This window comes from Salmo trutta, chromosome 4 (assembly GCF_901001165.1).
Source record: "Salmo trutta chromosome 4, fSalTru1.1, whole genome shotgun sequence".
NCBI classification, from domain to species: domain Eukaryota; kingdom Metazoa; phylum Chordata; class Actinopteri; order Salmoniformes; family Salmonidae; genus Salmo; species Salmo trutta.
This window is the reverse complement of record NC_042960.1, coordinates 24361853-24376022: the sequence shown is the minus strand read 5'-3', so window position 1 is coordinate 24376022 and position 14170 is coordinate 24361853. Positions and strand designations below refer to the sequence as shown.

The 14170-nt window shown below is 41.0% G+C and overlaps 1 protein-coding gene across 4 annotated transcripts in view; it reads right to left on the bottom strand.

Moving 5' to 3' along the window:
• LOC115192108 (protein cramped-like) overlaps window positions 1-14170 on the bottom strand; it is a 58867-nt gene that overhangs the window by 42150 nt on the left and 2547 nt on the right. For 2 of the 4 annotated variants that reach the window (XM_029750257.1, XM_029750256.1), the window contains exons 2-3: window positions 13001-13362; window positions 7917-8122 (exon numbers count right to left, since the gene is read on the bottom strand). In XM_029750257.1, the coding sequence (XP_029606117.1) occupies window positions 7917-8122; window positions 13001-13361 (567 nt within the window). In that variant the 5' untranslated portion in view covers window position 13362. Of the gene's footprint in view, window positions 1-7916; window positions 8123-13000; window positions 13363-13559; window positions 13961-14170 lie in introns of those variants that run through there. The other 2 variants (XM_029750255.1, XM_029750254.1) reach the window with 2 other exon arrangements.

The window sequence follows — 14170 nt, the reverse complement described above, 5'->3', positions numbered from 1 at the left end:
AACAGACAAATTCACATTTCAGCAGGACAATAACCAAAAACACAAGGCCAAATACACACTGGAGTTGCTTATCAGGAAAACATTGAATGTTGCTGAGTGGCCTAGTTACAGTTCACTGAAATCAGATTGAAAATCTATGGCAAGACTTGAAAAACAGCTGTCTAGCAATGAACAACAACCAACTTGACAGAGCTGCAAGAATTATTTTAAGAATGTGCAAATACTGTCAATCCAGGTGTGCAAAGCCCTTAGAGACTTAGCCAGAAAGACTCACAGCTGTAAACACTGCCAAATCAAACTTTGTCACATGCGGCGAATACAAGTGTAGTAGACCTTACCATGAAATGCTTACTTACAAGCCCTTAACCAACAGTGCAGTTCAAGAAGAGTTAAGAAAATATTTACCAAATAAACAAAAAAGATAAACACAATAATATAACATTGCTATATACAGGGGGTACCGGTATAGAGTCAATGTGCGGGGGTACAGGTTAGTCGAGGTAATTTGTACATGTAGGTAGGGGTGAAGTGACAAAGGTGATGCTAACATGTATTGACTCAGGAACAAAAATACTTAAAATATACATTTGTATTTTATTTTTCATTAAAATGGCACTCCAAATTCGCTCCATCCATTAAAATCACAATTGAACCAAAACCCATATAATTTGTGACTACCTGGTTTTGAAGTATTGAAACTAAACCACACATTTAAATGACAAGTATTCAAAAAAACATAAAGGTGACTAAGAAGCGCTCATCATTTCAAAATAGGCTACATATTGTATTAAAACAGCATTTAACACTAAATAGGTCAGGAGCCAGACAAGTAGCCTAAGAAAATGATTTATTTTGGATGTATTAGTCTTATTTCAAGGCAATAGCCAACAAATAATTAAATTGTGTAGAATTTGGGAGTGCAACACCAGTCTAGCAGGAACATTGAGCACTCAGCTATTAAACATTTTGTTGTATTAAATCATTAGTCTATAAATTGTGCATATACAGTCGTGGCCAAAAGTTGAGAATGACACAAATATTAATTTTCACAAAGTTTGCTGCTTCGGTGTCTTTAGATATTTTTTATCAGATCTTACTATGGAATACTTAAGTATAATTACAAGCATTCCATAAGTGTCAAAGGCTTTTATTGACAATGACATGAAGTTGATGCAAAGAGTCAATATTTGCAGTGTTGACCCTTCTTTTTCAAGACCTCTGCAATCCGCCCTGGCATTCTGTCAATTAACTTCTGGGCCACATCCTGACTGATGGCAGTCCATTCTTGCATAATCAATGCTTGGAGTTTGTCAGAATGTGGGTTTTTGTTTGTCCACCCGCCTCTTGAGGATTGACCACAAGTTCTCAATGGGATTCAGGTCTGGGGAGTTTCCTGGCCATGGACCCAAAATATCGATGTTTTGTTCCCCGAGCCACTTAGTTATCACTTTTGCCTTATGGCAATGTGCTCCATCATGCTGGAAACGGCATTGTTCGTCACCAAACTGTTCCTGGATGGTTGGGAGAAGTTGCCCTCGGAGGATGTGTTGGTACCCTTCTTTATTCATGGCTGTGTTCTTAGGTAAAATTGTGAGTGAGCCCACTCCCTTGGCTGAGAAGCAACCCCACACATGAATGGTCTCAGGATGCTTTACTGTTGGCATGACACAGGACTGAAGGTAGCGCTCACCTCGTCTTCTCCGGACAAGCTTTTCTCCGGATGCCCCAAACAATCAGAAAGGGGATTCATCAGAGAAAATGACTTTACCCCAGTCCTCAGCAGTCCAATCCCTGTACCTTTTGCAGAATATCAGTCTGTCCCTGATGTTTTTCCTGGAGAGAAGTGGCTTCTTTGCTGCCCTTCTTGACACCAGGCCATCCTCCAAAAGTCTTCGCCTCACTGTGCGTGCAGATGCACTCACACCTGCCTGCTGCCACTCCTGAGCAAGCTCTGTACTGGTGTTTTCCCGATCCCGCAGCAGAATCAACTTTTGGAGACGGTCCTGGCGCTTGCTGGACTTTCTTGGGCGCCCTGAAGCCTTCTTCACAACAATTGAACCGCTCTACTTGAAGTTCTTTATGATCCGATAAACGGTTGATTTAGGTGCAATCTTACTGGCAGCAATATCCTTGCCTGTGAAGCCCTTTTTGTGCAAAGCAATGATGACGGCACGTGTTTCCTTGCAGGTAACCATGATTGACAGAGGAAGAACAATGATTACAAGCACCACCCTCCTTTTGAAGCTTCCAGTCTGTTATTCGAACTCAATCAGCATGACAGAGTGATCTCCAGCCTTGTCCTCGTCAACACTCACACCTGTGTTAATGAGAGTAGAGGTTGACCGATTATGATTTTTCAACGCCAATACCGATTATTGGAGGACCAAAAAAGCAGATACCGATTAATCGGCCGATTATTTTCTGTAATGACAATTACAACAATACTGAATGAACACTTATTTTAACTTAATATAATACATCAATAAAATCAATTTAGCATCAAATAAATAATGAAACATGTTCAATTTGGTTTAAATAATGCAAAACAAAGTGTTGGAGAAGAAAGTAAAAGTGCAATGTAAGAAAGCTAATGTTTAAGTGCCTTGCTCAGAACATGGGAACATATGAAAGCTAGTGTTTCCTCTTAACATGAGTCTTCAATATTCCCAGGTAAGAAGTTTTAGGTTGTAGTTATTATAGGACTATTTCTCTCTATACGATTTGTATTTCATATACCTTTGACTATTGGATGTTCTTATAGGCACTTTAGTATTGCCAGTGTAACAGTATAGCTTCCGTCTCTCTCCTCGCTCCTACCTGGGCTTGAACCAGGAACACATCGACAACAGCCACCCTCGAAGCAGCGTTACCCATGCAGAGGAAGGGGAACAACTACTCCAAGTCTATATATAAATAAATAAATAAATAAATACAAATATTAAAAAAATTATAAATTCTGCAAATCGGTGGCCAAAACTACCGATTGTTATGAAAACTTGAAATCGACACTAATTAAAAATCGGCCATTCCGATTAATCGGTCGACCTCTAAATGAGAGTCACTGACATGATGTCAGCTGGTCCTTTTGTGGCAGGGCTGAAATGTTGTGGAAATGTTTTTTGGGGATTCAGTTCATTTGCATGGCAAAGAGGGACTTTGCAATGAATTGCAATTCATCTGATCACTCTTCATAACATTCTGGAGTATATGCAAATTGCCATCATACAAACTGAGGCAGCAGACTTTGTGAAAATTAATATTTGTGTCATTCTCAAACATTTTGGCCACGACTGTAGGCTGTGACATTAAATGTAATGTAAAATGCCTTATGCTCAGTGCCTTTGAATTCACTTTTAGAAACACGAGTTCGGCAAGAGTCTGTAGCCTCTGCACTTGCAGAGCCACTGGGAATGCTAAACACCCTTCGGGCCACTGGGCAGGGATGTGGAGTTATTTTGTTTATTTTTCTATAAGTAGACATAAAAAAGTTTTTTAGGCAAAATAACCCTATCAAAACAAAAAGCTTCTTGAAAAGAGGTATATGTCAAGCCTTGGGGGCCAAAAAAAATGATAGCCCATTGTGCAGATAATAGAAGATGTTTATAAATACTTTTCTTCAATGACACAGTTAGCTACCCACCTCGCTCAAGTCAAATTGGGCACGCTCCGCTCCTCGTGCCACTCACATTGTCGGATGTCAGTAAACAGCTCTCATGTCTCATCCTTGAGCAGCCCAAACGGGGCCCATTTCTACTTATACTCACACAGGCAGAGTAATGAATATGAAGAATTGTGAACACCAAGAAAGCAGCCAAGGCAACAGCACACCGTCCTCAGGATCATGGCCCGTGCTCTAACTCAACTGGCTAGTTTGCCAGTCTGAAAAGATCCTGCTGCTCTGATTTGATAGAGTGAAGTGTTCTGTTCCCTCGCTTTATATTTTGCCCGATCACATCTCATGTTTTCGGTCTGATCATTTAGATTGATTTATTATATTAGCAGGAGGAAGCAGCAATCAATAGGTTGAGGACATTTGCTAGCAAGCTATCAATGTGCATAAAATAAGTGAATCGAAGCAAGAGGTAAAAAAATAAATAAAAAGACACGCATTCTGACTGTGACAGCAAGCTTGTCTGCCCGCTGCAAGTTGAGGAAAGGACACAGACAATAACACACCTCCAGGCACTGCTCCTAATCTGCAACATTTTTTTTTTTTTTTACTATAACCCTGCAAGGATAGAGGCATTTTGCCAACATCTACTTAGGCATAATAAAACCCTTCAGTTTTTCCCGATCACGAGTATTAACAGTCAATTTCCATATAGGATTTATGAGTACAGGCAGGTTGTCACACCCCTAATAACACAGTAGATGAATCTGATACGTACTGTAATTTCCGGACTATTAAGTGCACCTGAATATAAGCCGCACCCACTGAATTAAAAAAAATATATATTTTGAACATAAATAAGCCGCACATGTCTACAAGCCGCAGGTGCCTACCGGTACATTGAAACAAATGAACTTTACACAGGCTTTAACGAAACACGGCTTGTAACAAAAAATTAGCAGTAAGCTTTAGTTGTCTTTTTGCACTGTCAATTCCTCACGCTGCTGTTTCCAACGTCTTATCATCGACTCATTAAGACCAAGCTCCCGTGCAGCAGCTCATTTCCTTTTCCAACAGCCAGATCAATCGCCTTCAACTTGAAAGCTGCATCATATGCATTTCTCTGTGTCTTTGCCATGATGAGGGTGACAAAATGACTACCGTAATCAGAATGATGGGAAGTTTGAGAGCGCTCGATTGAATCTAAACAGTAAACAAAAAAGTTGTTTGACCTTAACCCGTTCGGCAATTTCATTGGTCTAATGAAAGCTTCATGCCGCCAAAAAAAACTGTGCACGTCACAGAACGTGTTTTTTTGAGAAAAAATAAAAATAAAAAATTGAAAGCGGGAAAAAAACCATATTAACCGCGTCATTGTTTAAGCCGCGAGGTTCAAAGCCTGGGAAAAAAGTTGCGGCTTATAGTCCGGAATTTACGGTAGGCTAAAAGGGAAAAACATTTTTGTTGCGTGTGAAAACTTCAGTTCTCACACGAAACAACTTTAGTTTAGACATTTTAATTCGAATGAGAGTTGTGTAGCCTATTCAGTACAGTCAGCATCAGTGATAGGCATTTTCCTGAAACTTTCTAAAACAGCACAGGAATACACGTCTGTGTGCACTTATGTCTACACTTTGTGTAGCTGTTAACAATGATAACCTTCTTCTGGTAGAGATGGAAAGACTTTCCCCAAAATGTTTCACAATGAAGAAATCCCTCTTCCATTTCCTGGTTGCTAAAAATCAACATAGTTCGCCTAATTTCAGTTTGTGACACAAAACAAGCACGCATAGTGTAGATAATCATTTGGCTCCTGAGGGGCGCAGCGGTGTAAGGCACTGCATCTCAGTGCAAGAGGCATCACTACAGTCCCTTGGTACGAATCCAGGCTGTATCACATCCGGCCGTGATTGGGAGTCCCATAGGACAGCACACAATTGGCCTAGCGTCGTCCGGGTTTGGCAAGGGTAGGTTGTCATTGTAAATAAGAATGTTCTTAAATGACTTGCCTAGTTAAATAAAAAGAGTACCATCAAAAACTGCTATGAAATATATTTTCCATTCCCAGAAATATTGCATTTTCAGCTGGTGTACACAACCGAAAGTAAAATCCGCAAAAACTAAACTTAAGAACGGGAAGCATAGAAATAGCACACAGAACAGATATCCTACTTAGACTTGCTTTCAATGAGAATTACAGCTCTATAACTCACATTTCTGTGAATTTTGTGAGGTCGCCCAAAAATGTACATATATTGCACTATTAACTACAAAGTAGCCCATGCCTACCCAGAGGACGTCATGAACATCCCACTGTTGTCCAAATACGTTGTGAAAAAATGTTGTTCTTTATTTAAAACCTCAACAATGCCTGTCTTCTGTACTCTATTATTAGTGTTTGTATTCAACTGGGAGAGTGCATAAAAGTGAATAAGTCCAAGTGTAGTTATTTCTGATGAAACGTGTTCTAACATTTCAAAGCCCCACATTCCAAAGTAAGGTTGATATAAACTAAAAAAAAAAAAAATTGTTTAAGTCCTCACTGTCAACTGCGTTTATTTTCAGCAACTGTAACATGTGTAAATATTTGTATGAACATAAGATTCAACAACAGACATAAACTGACATTTCTGGGGGGGAATGGCCCTAGCCCTCACCCTCTGATCCAACAGGTCCCAGACGTGCTCAATGGGATTGAGATCCGGGCTCTTCGCTGGCCATGGCAGAACACTGACATTCCTGTCTTGCAGGAAATCACACACACTGCTCGTTCTGTGGGTGGTGGCATTGTCATGCTGGAGGGTCATGTCAGGATGAGCCTGCAGGAAGGGTACCACATGAGGGAGGAGGATGTCTTCCCTGTAACGCACAGCGTTGAGATTGCCTGCAATGACAACAAGCTCAGTCCGATGATGCTGTGACACACCGCCCCAGACCATGACGGACCCTCCACCTCCAAATCAATCCCACGCCAGAGTACAGGCCTCGGTGTAACGTGCATTTCTTCGACGATTAACGCGAATCCGACCATCAACCCTGGTGAGACAAAACTGTGACTCGTCAGTGAGGAGCACTTTTTGCCAGTCCTGTCTGGTCCAGCAACGGTGGGTTTCTGCCCATAGGCGACGTTGTTGCTGGTGATGTCTGGTGAGGACCTGCCTTACAACAGGCCTACAAGCCCTCAGTCCAGCCTCTCTCAGCCTATTGCAGACAGTCTGAGCACTAATGGAGGGATTGTGCGTTCCTGGTTTAACTCGGGCAGTTGTTGTTGCCATCCTATACCTGTCCCGCAGGTGTGATGTTCAGATGTACCGAGCCTGTGTTGTTACACGTGGTCTGCCACTGCGAGGACGATCAGCTGTCCGTCCTGCCTCCCTGTAGTGCTGTCTTAGGCATCTCACAGTACAGACATTGCAATTTATTGCCCTGGCCACATCTGCAGTCCTCTTGCCTCCTTGAAGCATGCCTAAGGCACATTCACGTAGATGAGCAGGGACCCAGGGCATCTTTCTTTTGGTGTTTTTCAGAGTCAGTAGAAAGGCCTATTTAGTGTCCTAAGTTCTCATAACTGTGACCTTAACTGCCTACTGCCTGTAAGCTGTTTGTGTGTTGACGACCATTCCACAGGTGCATGTTCATTAACTGTTTATGGTTCATTGAACAAGCATGGGAAACAGTGCTTAAACCCTTTACAATGAAGATATGTGAAGTTATTTGGATTTTTACGAATTATCTGTGAAAGACAGGGTCCTGAAAAAGGGACGTAACTTTTTTGCTGAGTTCACTTGTGGTTCGATAACAAAATACCATGTTGAGTAATGTTACCTGGCTATGCACATATTTGGATGGCGCAGAAAAAACAGAAAAGGGAAAGATAGCATCTCTGAGTAGGCTTCAAAGGTAGGATGCATATGCCTAATCAATGTAATTCTGAATCAGTTTAGTAGTATATCAAAGTAATCAGACCAAATATTTTACTAAATGTAACTTAAGACTATGTAGATGCTTTACTTCAAAAAGTAAAGTAAAACTGTTTTAACTTCTTACACAAAAATACTAAAGCAAGCCCCACAACATGACTTAATGTAAAGTTACTATCTAGCTATTATTTTACACTATCTTCGACTGAGTCCATGAAAGGCGCTATATAAAAAAATAAGTGTATTATTTTTATTATGAAGTAGCTCATAATAAAAAAATGCTAATTGGAAAGAAAACATTACATACATTGTCTTCAGATGCACAGGCGCTTCCACTGCACCTATATTTATATTTATATTTCGTACTACTCAACAAGTTGACTTACCTCGTAGAGCCCTTCGAAGAAGCTGTTCTTGTCCTCTGCACTCCAGGACTCCCACTGTCTCCTGGGTCTCTTCTGGCTGCCCACTGGCTCCTCCTTGTCCCCGGGTCCTTGGCCTCTAGGGGCAGCCTTGCCTGAGGGCCCCGTAGAGCCTGATGTGGAGCCAGACTGACCAGCCGACACCTGGTGAGAGGGACCATTCTCTGAACCTGTGTGAGAGAGGAAAAGTACACTGAACAAAAATATAAACCGCAACAAATCAAATTTGATTTGTCACAAGCACAAAATAAACTCAGCAAAAAAGACGCATCCCTTTTTCACAACCCTGTCTCCAAAAGATAATTCGTAAAAATCCAAATAACTTCACAGATCTTCATTGTAAAGGGTTTAAACACGGTTTCCCATGCTTGTTCAATGAACCATAAACAATTAATGAACATGCACCTGTGGAACGGTCGTTAAGACACTAACAGCTTACAAATGGTAGGGAATTAAAACCTCTTACATCTAGACGTTCCGCTAGCGGAACACCTGCTCCAATATCCAATGATTGGCGTGGCGGGAAATACAAACTCCTCTAAAATCCAAAAACTTCAATTTTTCAAACATATGACTATTTTACAGCATTTTAAAGACAAGACTCTCGTTAATCTAACCACACTGACCGATTTCAAAAAGGCTTTACAGCGAAAGCAAAACATTAGATTATGTCAGCAGACTACCCAGCCAGAAATAATCAGACACCCATTTTTCAAGCTAGCATATAATGTCACAAAAAACAAAACCACAGCTAAATGCAGCACTAACCTTTGATGATCATCAGATGACAACCCTAGGACATTATGTTATACAATACATGCATGTTTTGTTCAATCAAGTTCATATTTATATCAAAAAACAGCTTTTTACATTAGCATGTGACGTTCAGAACTAGCATTCCCACCGAACACTTCCGGTGAATTTACTAAATTACTCACGATAAACGTTCACAAAAAACATAAATTATTTTAAGAATTATAGATACAGAACTCCTCTATGCACTCGCCATGTCCGATTTTAAAATAGCTTTTCGGTGAAAGCACATTTTGCAATATTCTGACTAGATAGGCTAGCCCGTGATGGCTGGGCTATTTAGACACCCACCAAGTTTAGCACTCACCAAAGTCAGATTTACTATAAGAAAAATGTTATTACCTTTGCTGTCTTCGTCAGAATGCACTCCCAGGACTTCTACTTCAATAACAAATGTTGGTTTGGTTCAAAATAATCCATAGTTATATCCAAATAGCGGCGTTTTGTTCGTGCGTTCAAAACACTATCCGAATGGTAAAGAAGGGTTACGCGCGCGACGCATTTCGTGACAAAAAAAATTCTAAATATTCCATTACCGTACTTCAAAGCATGTCAACCGCTGTTTAAAATCATTTTTTTATGCTATTTTTCTCGTAAAAAAGCGATAACATTCCGACCGGGAGTCGTTGTATCCGTTCAAAGACGAAAGAATAAAAACATGGGGTCGTCTCATGCACGAGCCTCAGTCCCATTGTCCGCTGATAGACCACTTAGCAAATGCGCTAATGCTTTTCAGCCAGGGCCTGGAATTACGTCATTCAGCTTTTTCCCGGGTTCTGAGAGCCTATGGGAGCCGTAGGAAGTGTCACATCATGCCAGAGATCCCCTGTTTTGGTTAGAGATGATCACGAAGGACAAGATATGGTCAGAGAAGGCACTTCCTGTTTGGAATCTTCTCAGGTTTTGGCCTGCCAAATGAGTTCTGTTATACTCACAGACACCATTCAAACAGTTTTAGATACTTTGGAGTGTTTTCTATCCAAAGCTAATAATTATATGCATATTCTAATTTCTGGGCAGGAGTAATAATCAGATTAAATCGGGTACGTTTTTTATCCGGCCGTGAAAATACTGCCCCCTAGCCATAAGAGGTTAAGGTCACAGTTATGAGAACTTAGGACACTAAATAGGCCTTTCTACTGACTCTGAAAAACACCAAAAGAAAGATGCCTAGGGTCCCTGCTCATCTGCATGAACGTGCCTTAGGCATGCTGCAAGGAGGCATGAGGACGGCAGATGTGGCCAGAGCAATAAATTGCAATGTCCGTACTGTGAGACGCCTAAGACAGCACTACAGGGAGACAGGACGGACAGCTGATCGTCCTCGCAGTGGCAGACCACGTGTAACACCACCTCCGTTCACATCAGCAAACCGCTCGCCCACATGATGCCTTACATGCCGTCTGCCCAGTACAGTTGAAACCGGGATTAATCCGTGAAGGGCACACTTCTCCAGCATGCCAGTGGCCATCGAAGGGAGCATTTGCACACTGAAGTCGGTTACGACACCGAACTGCAGTCAGGTCAAGACCCTGGTGAGGACAACATGCACACAAGATAAGCTTCCCTGAGATGGTTTGTGCAGAAAATATTCAGTTGGGCAAACCCACAGTTTCATCAGCTGTCCTGGTGGCCTTTTATTATCCCCAGCACAAGGTGCACCTGTATAATCAGCTTCTTGATATGCCACACCTGTAAAGTGGATGGATTATCTTGGCAAAGGAGAAATGCTCAGCAACAGGGATGTAAACAACTTTGTGCACAACATTTGAGAAATAAGATTTTTGTGCATATGGAACATTTGTGGGCTTTTATTTCAACTCATGTAACCAACACATGTTGCTTTTATATTTTAGTTCAGTGTATGAGTGTTTTAGAGACAGTGAGTGATTGAATGTACATGCGAGAGTGAGTTGTGTGAGTGAGAGAAAGTAGGAGAATGAACAAGAGAGAAAAGCAAGTGTCACAACCTAAATATCATACCAAAAGCTCACGTTGAGTAGAGGGGCAGAAGAAGCAGATGGGGGGGGGGGGGGGGATTGTTTACTTTTCTTAAGTAACTTGTCCCTACTAGAGTTCGACCGATTATGATTTTTCAACACCAATACCGATTTATTGGAGGACCAAAAAAAAATAAAAAATGATAGCGATTAAATCGACCAATTTTTATGTATATGTAATAATGACAATTACAACAATACTGAATAAACACTTATTTTAACTTAATATAACATAAATAACAATCAACTTAGTCTCAAATAAATAATGAATCATCTTCAATTTGGTTAAAATAACGCAAAAACAAAGTGTTGGAGAAGAAAGTAAAAGTGCAATATTTGCCATGTAAAAAAAGCTAAGGTTTAAGTTCCTCGTTCAGAACATGAGAACATATGAAAGCTGGTGGTTCCTTTAAGCATGAGTCTTCAATATTCCCAGTTAAGAAGTTTTAGGTTGTAGTTATAGGAATTATAGGATTATTATTTCATATACCTTTGACTATTGGATGTTCTTATAGGCACTATAGTATTGCCAGCCTAATCTCGGGAGTTGATAGGCTTGAAGTCATAAACAGCGCTGTGCTTCAAGCATTGCAAAGAGCTGCTGGCAAACGCAGGAAAGTGCTGTTTGAATGAATGCTTACGAGCCTGCTGCTGCCTACCACCACTCAATCAAACTGCTCTATCAAATCATAAACTTAATTATAATATAAACACACAGAAATACAAGCCACAGGGACATTAATATGGTCAAATCCAGAAACTGTCATTTCAAAAACAAAACGTTCATTCTTTCAGTGAAATACAGAACCGTTCCATATTTTATCTAACGGGTAGCATTCCTAAGTCTAAATATTAAATGTTACATAGCACAACCTTCCATGTTGTCCTTATTTTGTACAATTCATTACGGTCTTTGTTAGGAAGAAATGGTCTTCACACAGTTCGCTTTGAGCCAAGCAGCCCAAACTGCTGCATATACCCTGACTCTGCTTGCACAGAACGCAAGAGAAGTGACAATTCCCTCCTAACATGAATTTCTTTTAACTAAATATGCAGGTTTAAAAATATATACTTCTGTGTATTGATTTTAAGACAGACATCGATCTTTATGGTTAGGTATATTTCTGCAACGACAGTGCTTTTTTCACCAATGCGCTTTTGTTAAATCATCACCCATTTTGGCAAAGTTGAAGTAGGCTGTGATTCGATGATAAATTAACAGGTACCCCACTGATTATTTGCGACGCAGGACAAGCTAGTTAAACTAGTAATATCATCAACCATGTGTAGTTAACTAGTGATTATGTTAAGATTGATCGTTTTTTTTTTTTTAATAAGCTAAATGCTAGCTAGCAACTTGCTGCACTCATGTAACAGGTGGTCAGCCTGCCACGCAGTCTCCTCGTGGAGTGCAATGTAATCGGCTTCCAAAAATGCAGATTACCGATTGTTATGAAAACAGCCATGCCAATTAAAATCGGCCAACCTCTAGTCCCTACGCCTATAGTAACTGAGGAGATAGAGACCAATAGCTTTAAAAAAAGAACTGGTTAGAATGACCATCTTAGCACAGTCAGTCAGACTGAGGCCAGCGTGTCACATACAACATCATCGTCCTCCAAAACACAACACAGACTACAGAGACCCTCCCCTCCTGTGACTGAAGTGCTGGCAAAGTGAGGCAGCAGGAAAGGAAGTCTGTTCCATTTGCCAGGCCTGCAATGAGGAGTGGAGCGAAGTTCCAAAAACAACACGTGAGGCTGGCTTGGAGCAACACTGGCCTCCACCTCACAATGTGCAAGTCAGGAGAGACTGACACACAACCCAATCCTCAACAACAGCGTGAGCACTGCTTCTAAAAAATATTATGTTGAGTATTATTCTAATACCGCAAAATGGGCGGTAAAATACGAATTAAAATGCTGACAACTCATAAAGAGTTGTTCCACATCGGTCTCCCTCTCATAAGCAATAATATGGGACATCCTCGCAACTTGAATGCAATTAATAGTGGTTTCCAGTCTCCTGCCTCTAAACAATTAAAGTGTCTGTTTCGTATATATAGGGTCAGCATAAATGCAATATCCTGCATTCAAAACACTGACCATATTCAACCATCATCAATACATTGGTTGTGGACCTAGCTACTTTTGCCAACGAGGAGTAGACGGATGGGTTACTCATATAACACAGATAAAACAGGTGACCCCAGGCACAAACACTTTCACAGCATACCTTTCGATTTTGCCCCGTTGGGACCATTGATATTTGGGGCGATGGAATCCTTCCGGATTCGTTTGCTCGGGGGTCGAACGCTGGATCTCAGAAAATGATGCTGGTCGTGACTCGGTGCTGTCGAGGAACGGGGCTGTTGGCTCGAGCAAGGTCCAGACGGGTTCGATACGGAGGTGGTAATAACCGGTGCTGAACTGGAGCAGCCCGTAGTTGATAGAGTATGAATTTCCACTCCGTCTCTCTTTGTACTACGTTCTTCGCTCCCCTGATCTCCGCTCTCCTCCTCGTCACAACCTTCAAGCTTTCTGGCCCAATTATTCGGGCCATCGACACCAATGCCGTCTCTCAGCCCAACTGTCATCCTGGCAAAACACAATCAATACAAATGTTTGACATTTAAAAGACATCACAACGCAAATCAACTTAAAAAAGACGACGTTATTTCTCTCAACATGGCCGCCGCTGCTTGTTTCAAATCCCCTCTCACAGTCCCATCGAAACACGAAAATTCTGTCTATATATTTTCATTTACATTTTGAAAGCCAAAATATTACTATACCTTGTTCGTGCGTTTTTGTTAGTCATCTTAAACTTCTAACAGTTTACATGGTTTTATTTTTTTCCGAAATTCAAATACGAGCGCCTCTGAGTTTAGCGCCCGCTGAAACGACAACGTAAAATCTTTCGATACATTCGACCTCTATTTAAAGTGCTTCTTTATCAGACAAGGTTACCCATTTTCATGCTCTTCGACAGCAGATGTATTCTTTCTTTTCACCATCGACCCGACGGGTTTGGTAAGCAACAGTATATACAATTGGGCATATTCAAAGCATGAACAGGGTCTAGCCGCGACTATCTTCACCTCGCTCAAGCTTCGACTGAATTGAACTCTCTGCGCAGCTCAACTGTTCACTATCCGAGTACCACACTCTTACTCTCAATTTATTGCCTTAGACAAGGTGAATAATATCGGTAGAGGCTGAAATATTTGACCAAACATTTAACATGCTTCAAACGCTCAAAATAAATAATCTGAACAAACTAGCTGGTTTTAGTTTTTACAAAAGAGCACAGAACGCTAGCAGTCTCAATTTTGCTTATCACCACGTCATCTCCAGAATTGTTGTTTTGAACATTAAGATGTTTGACGACATTATGTTAACAAAC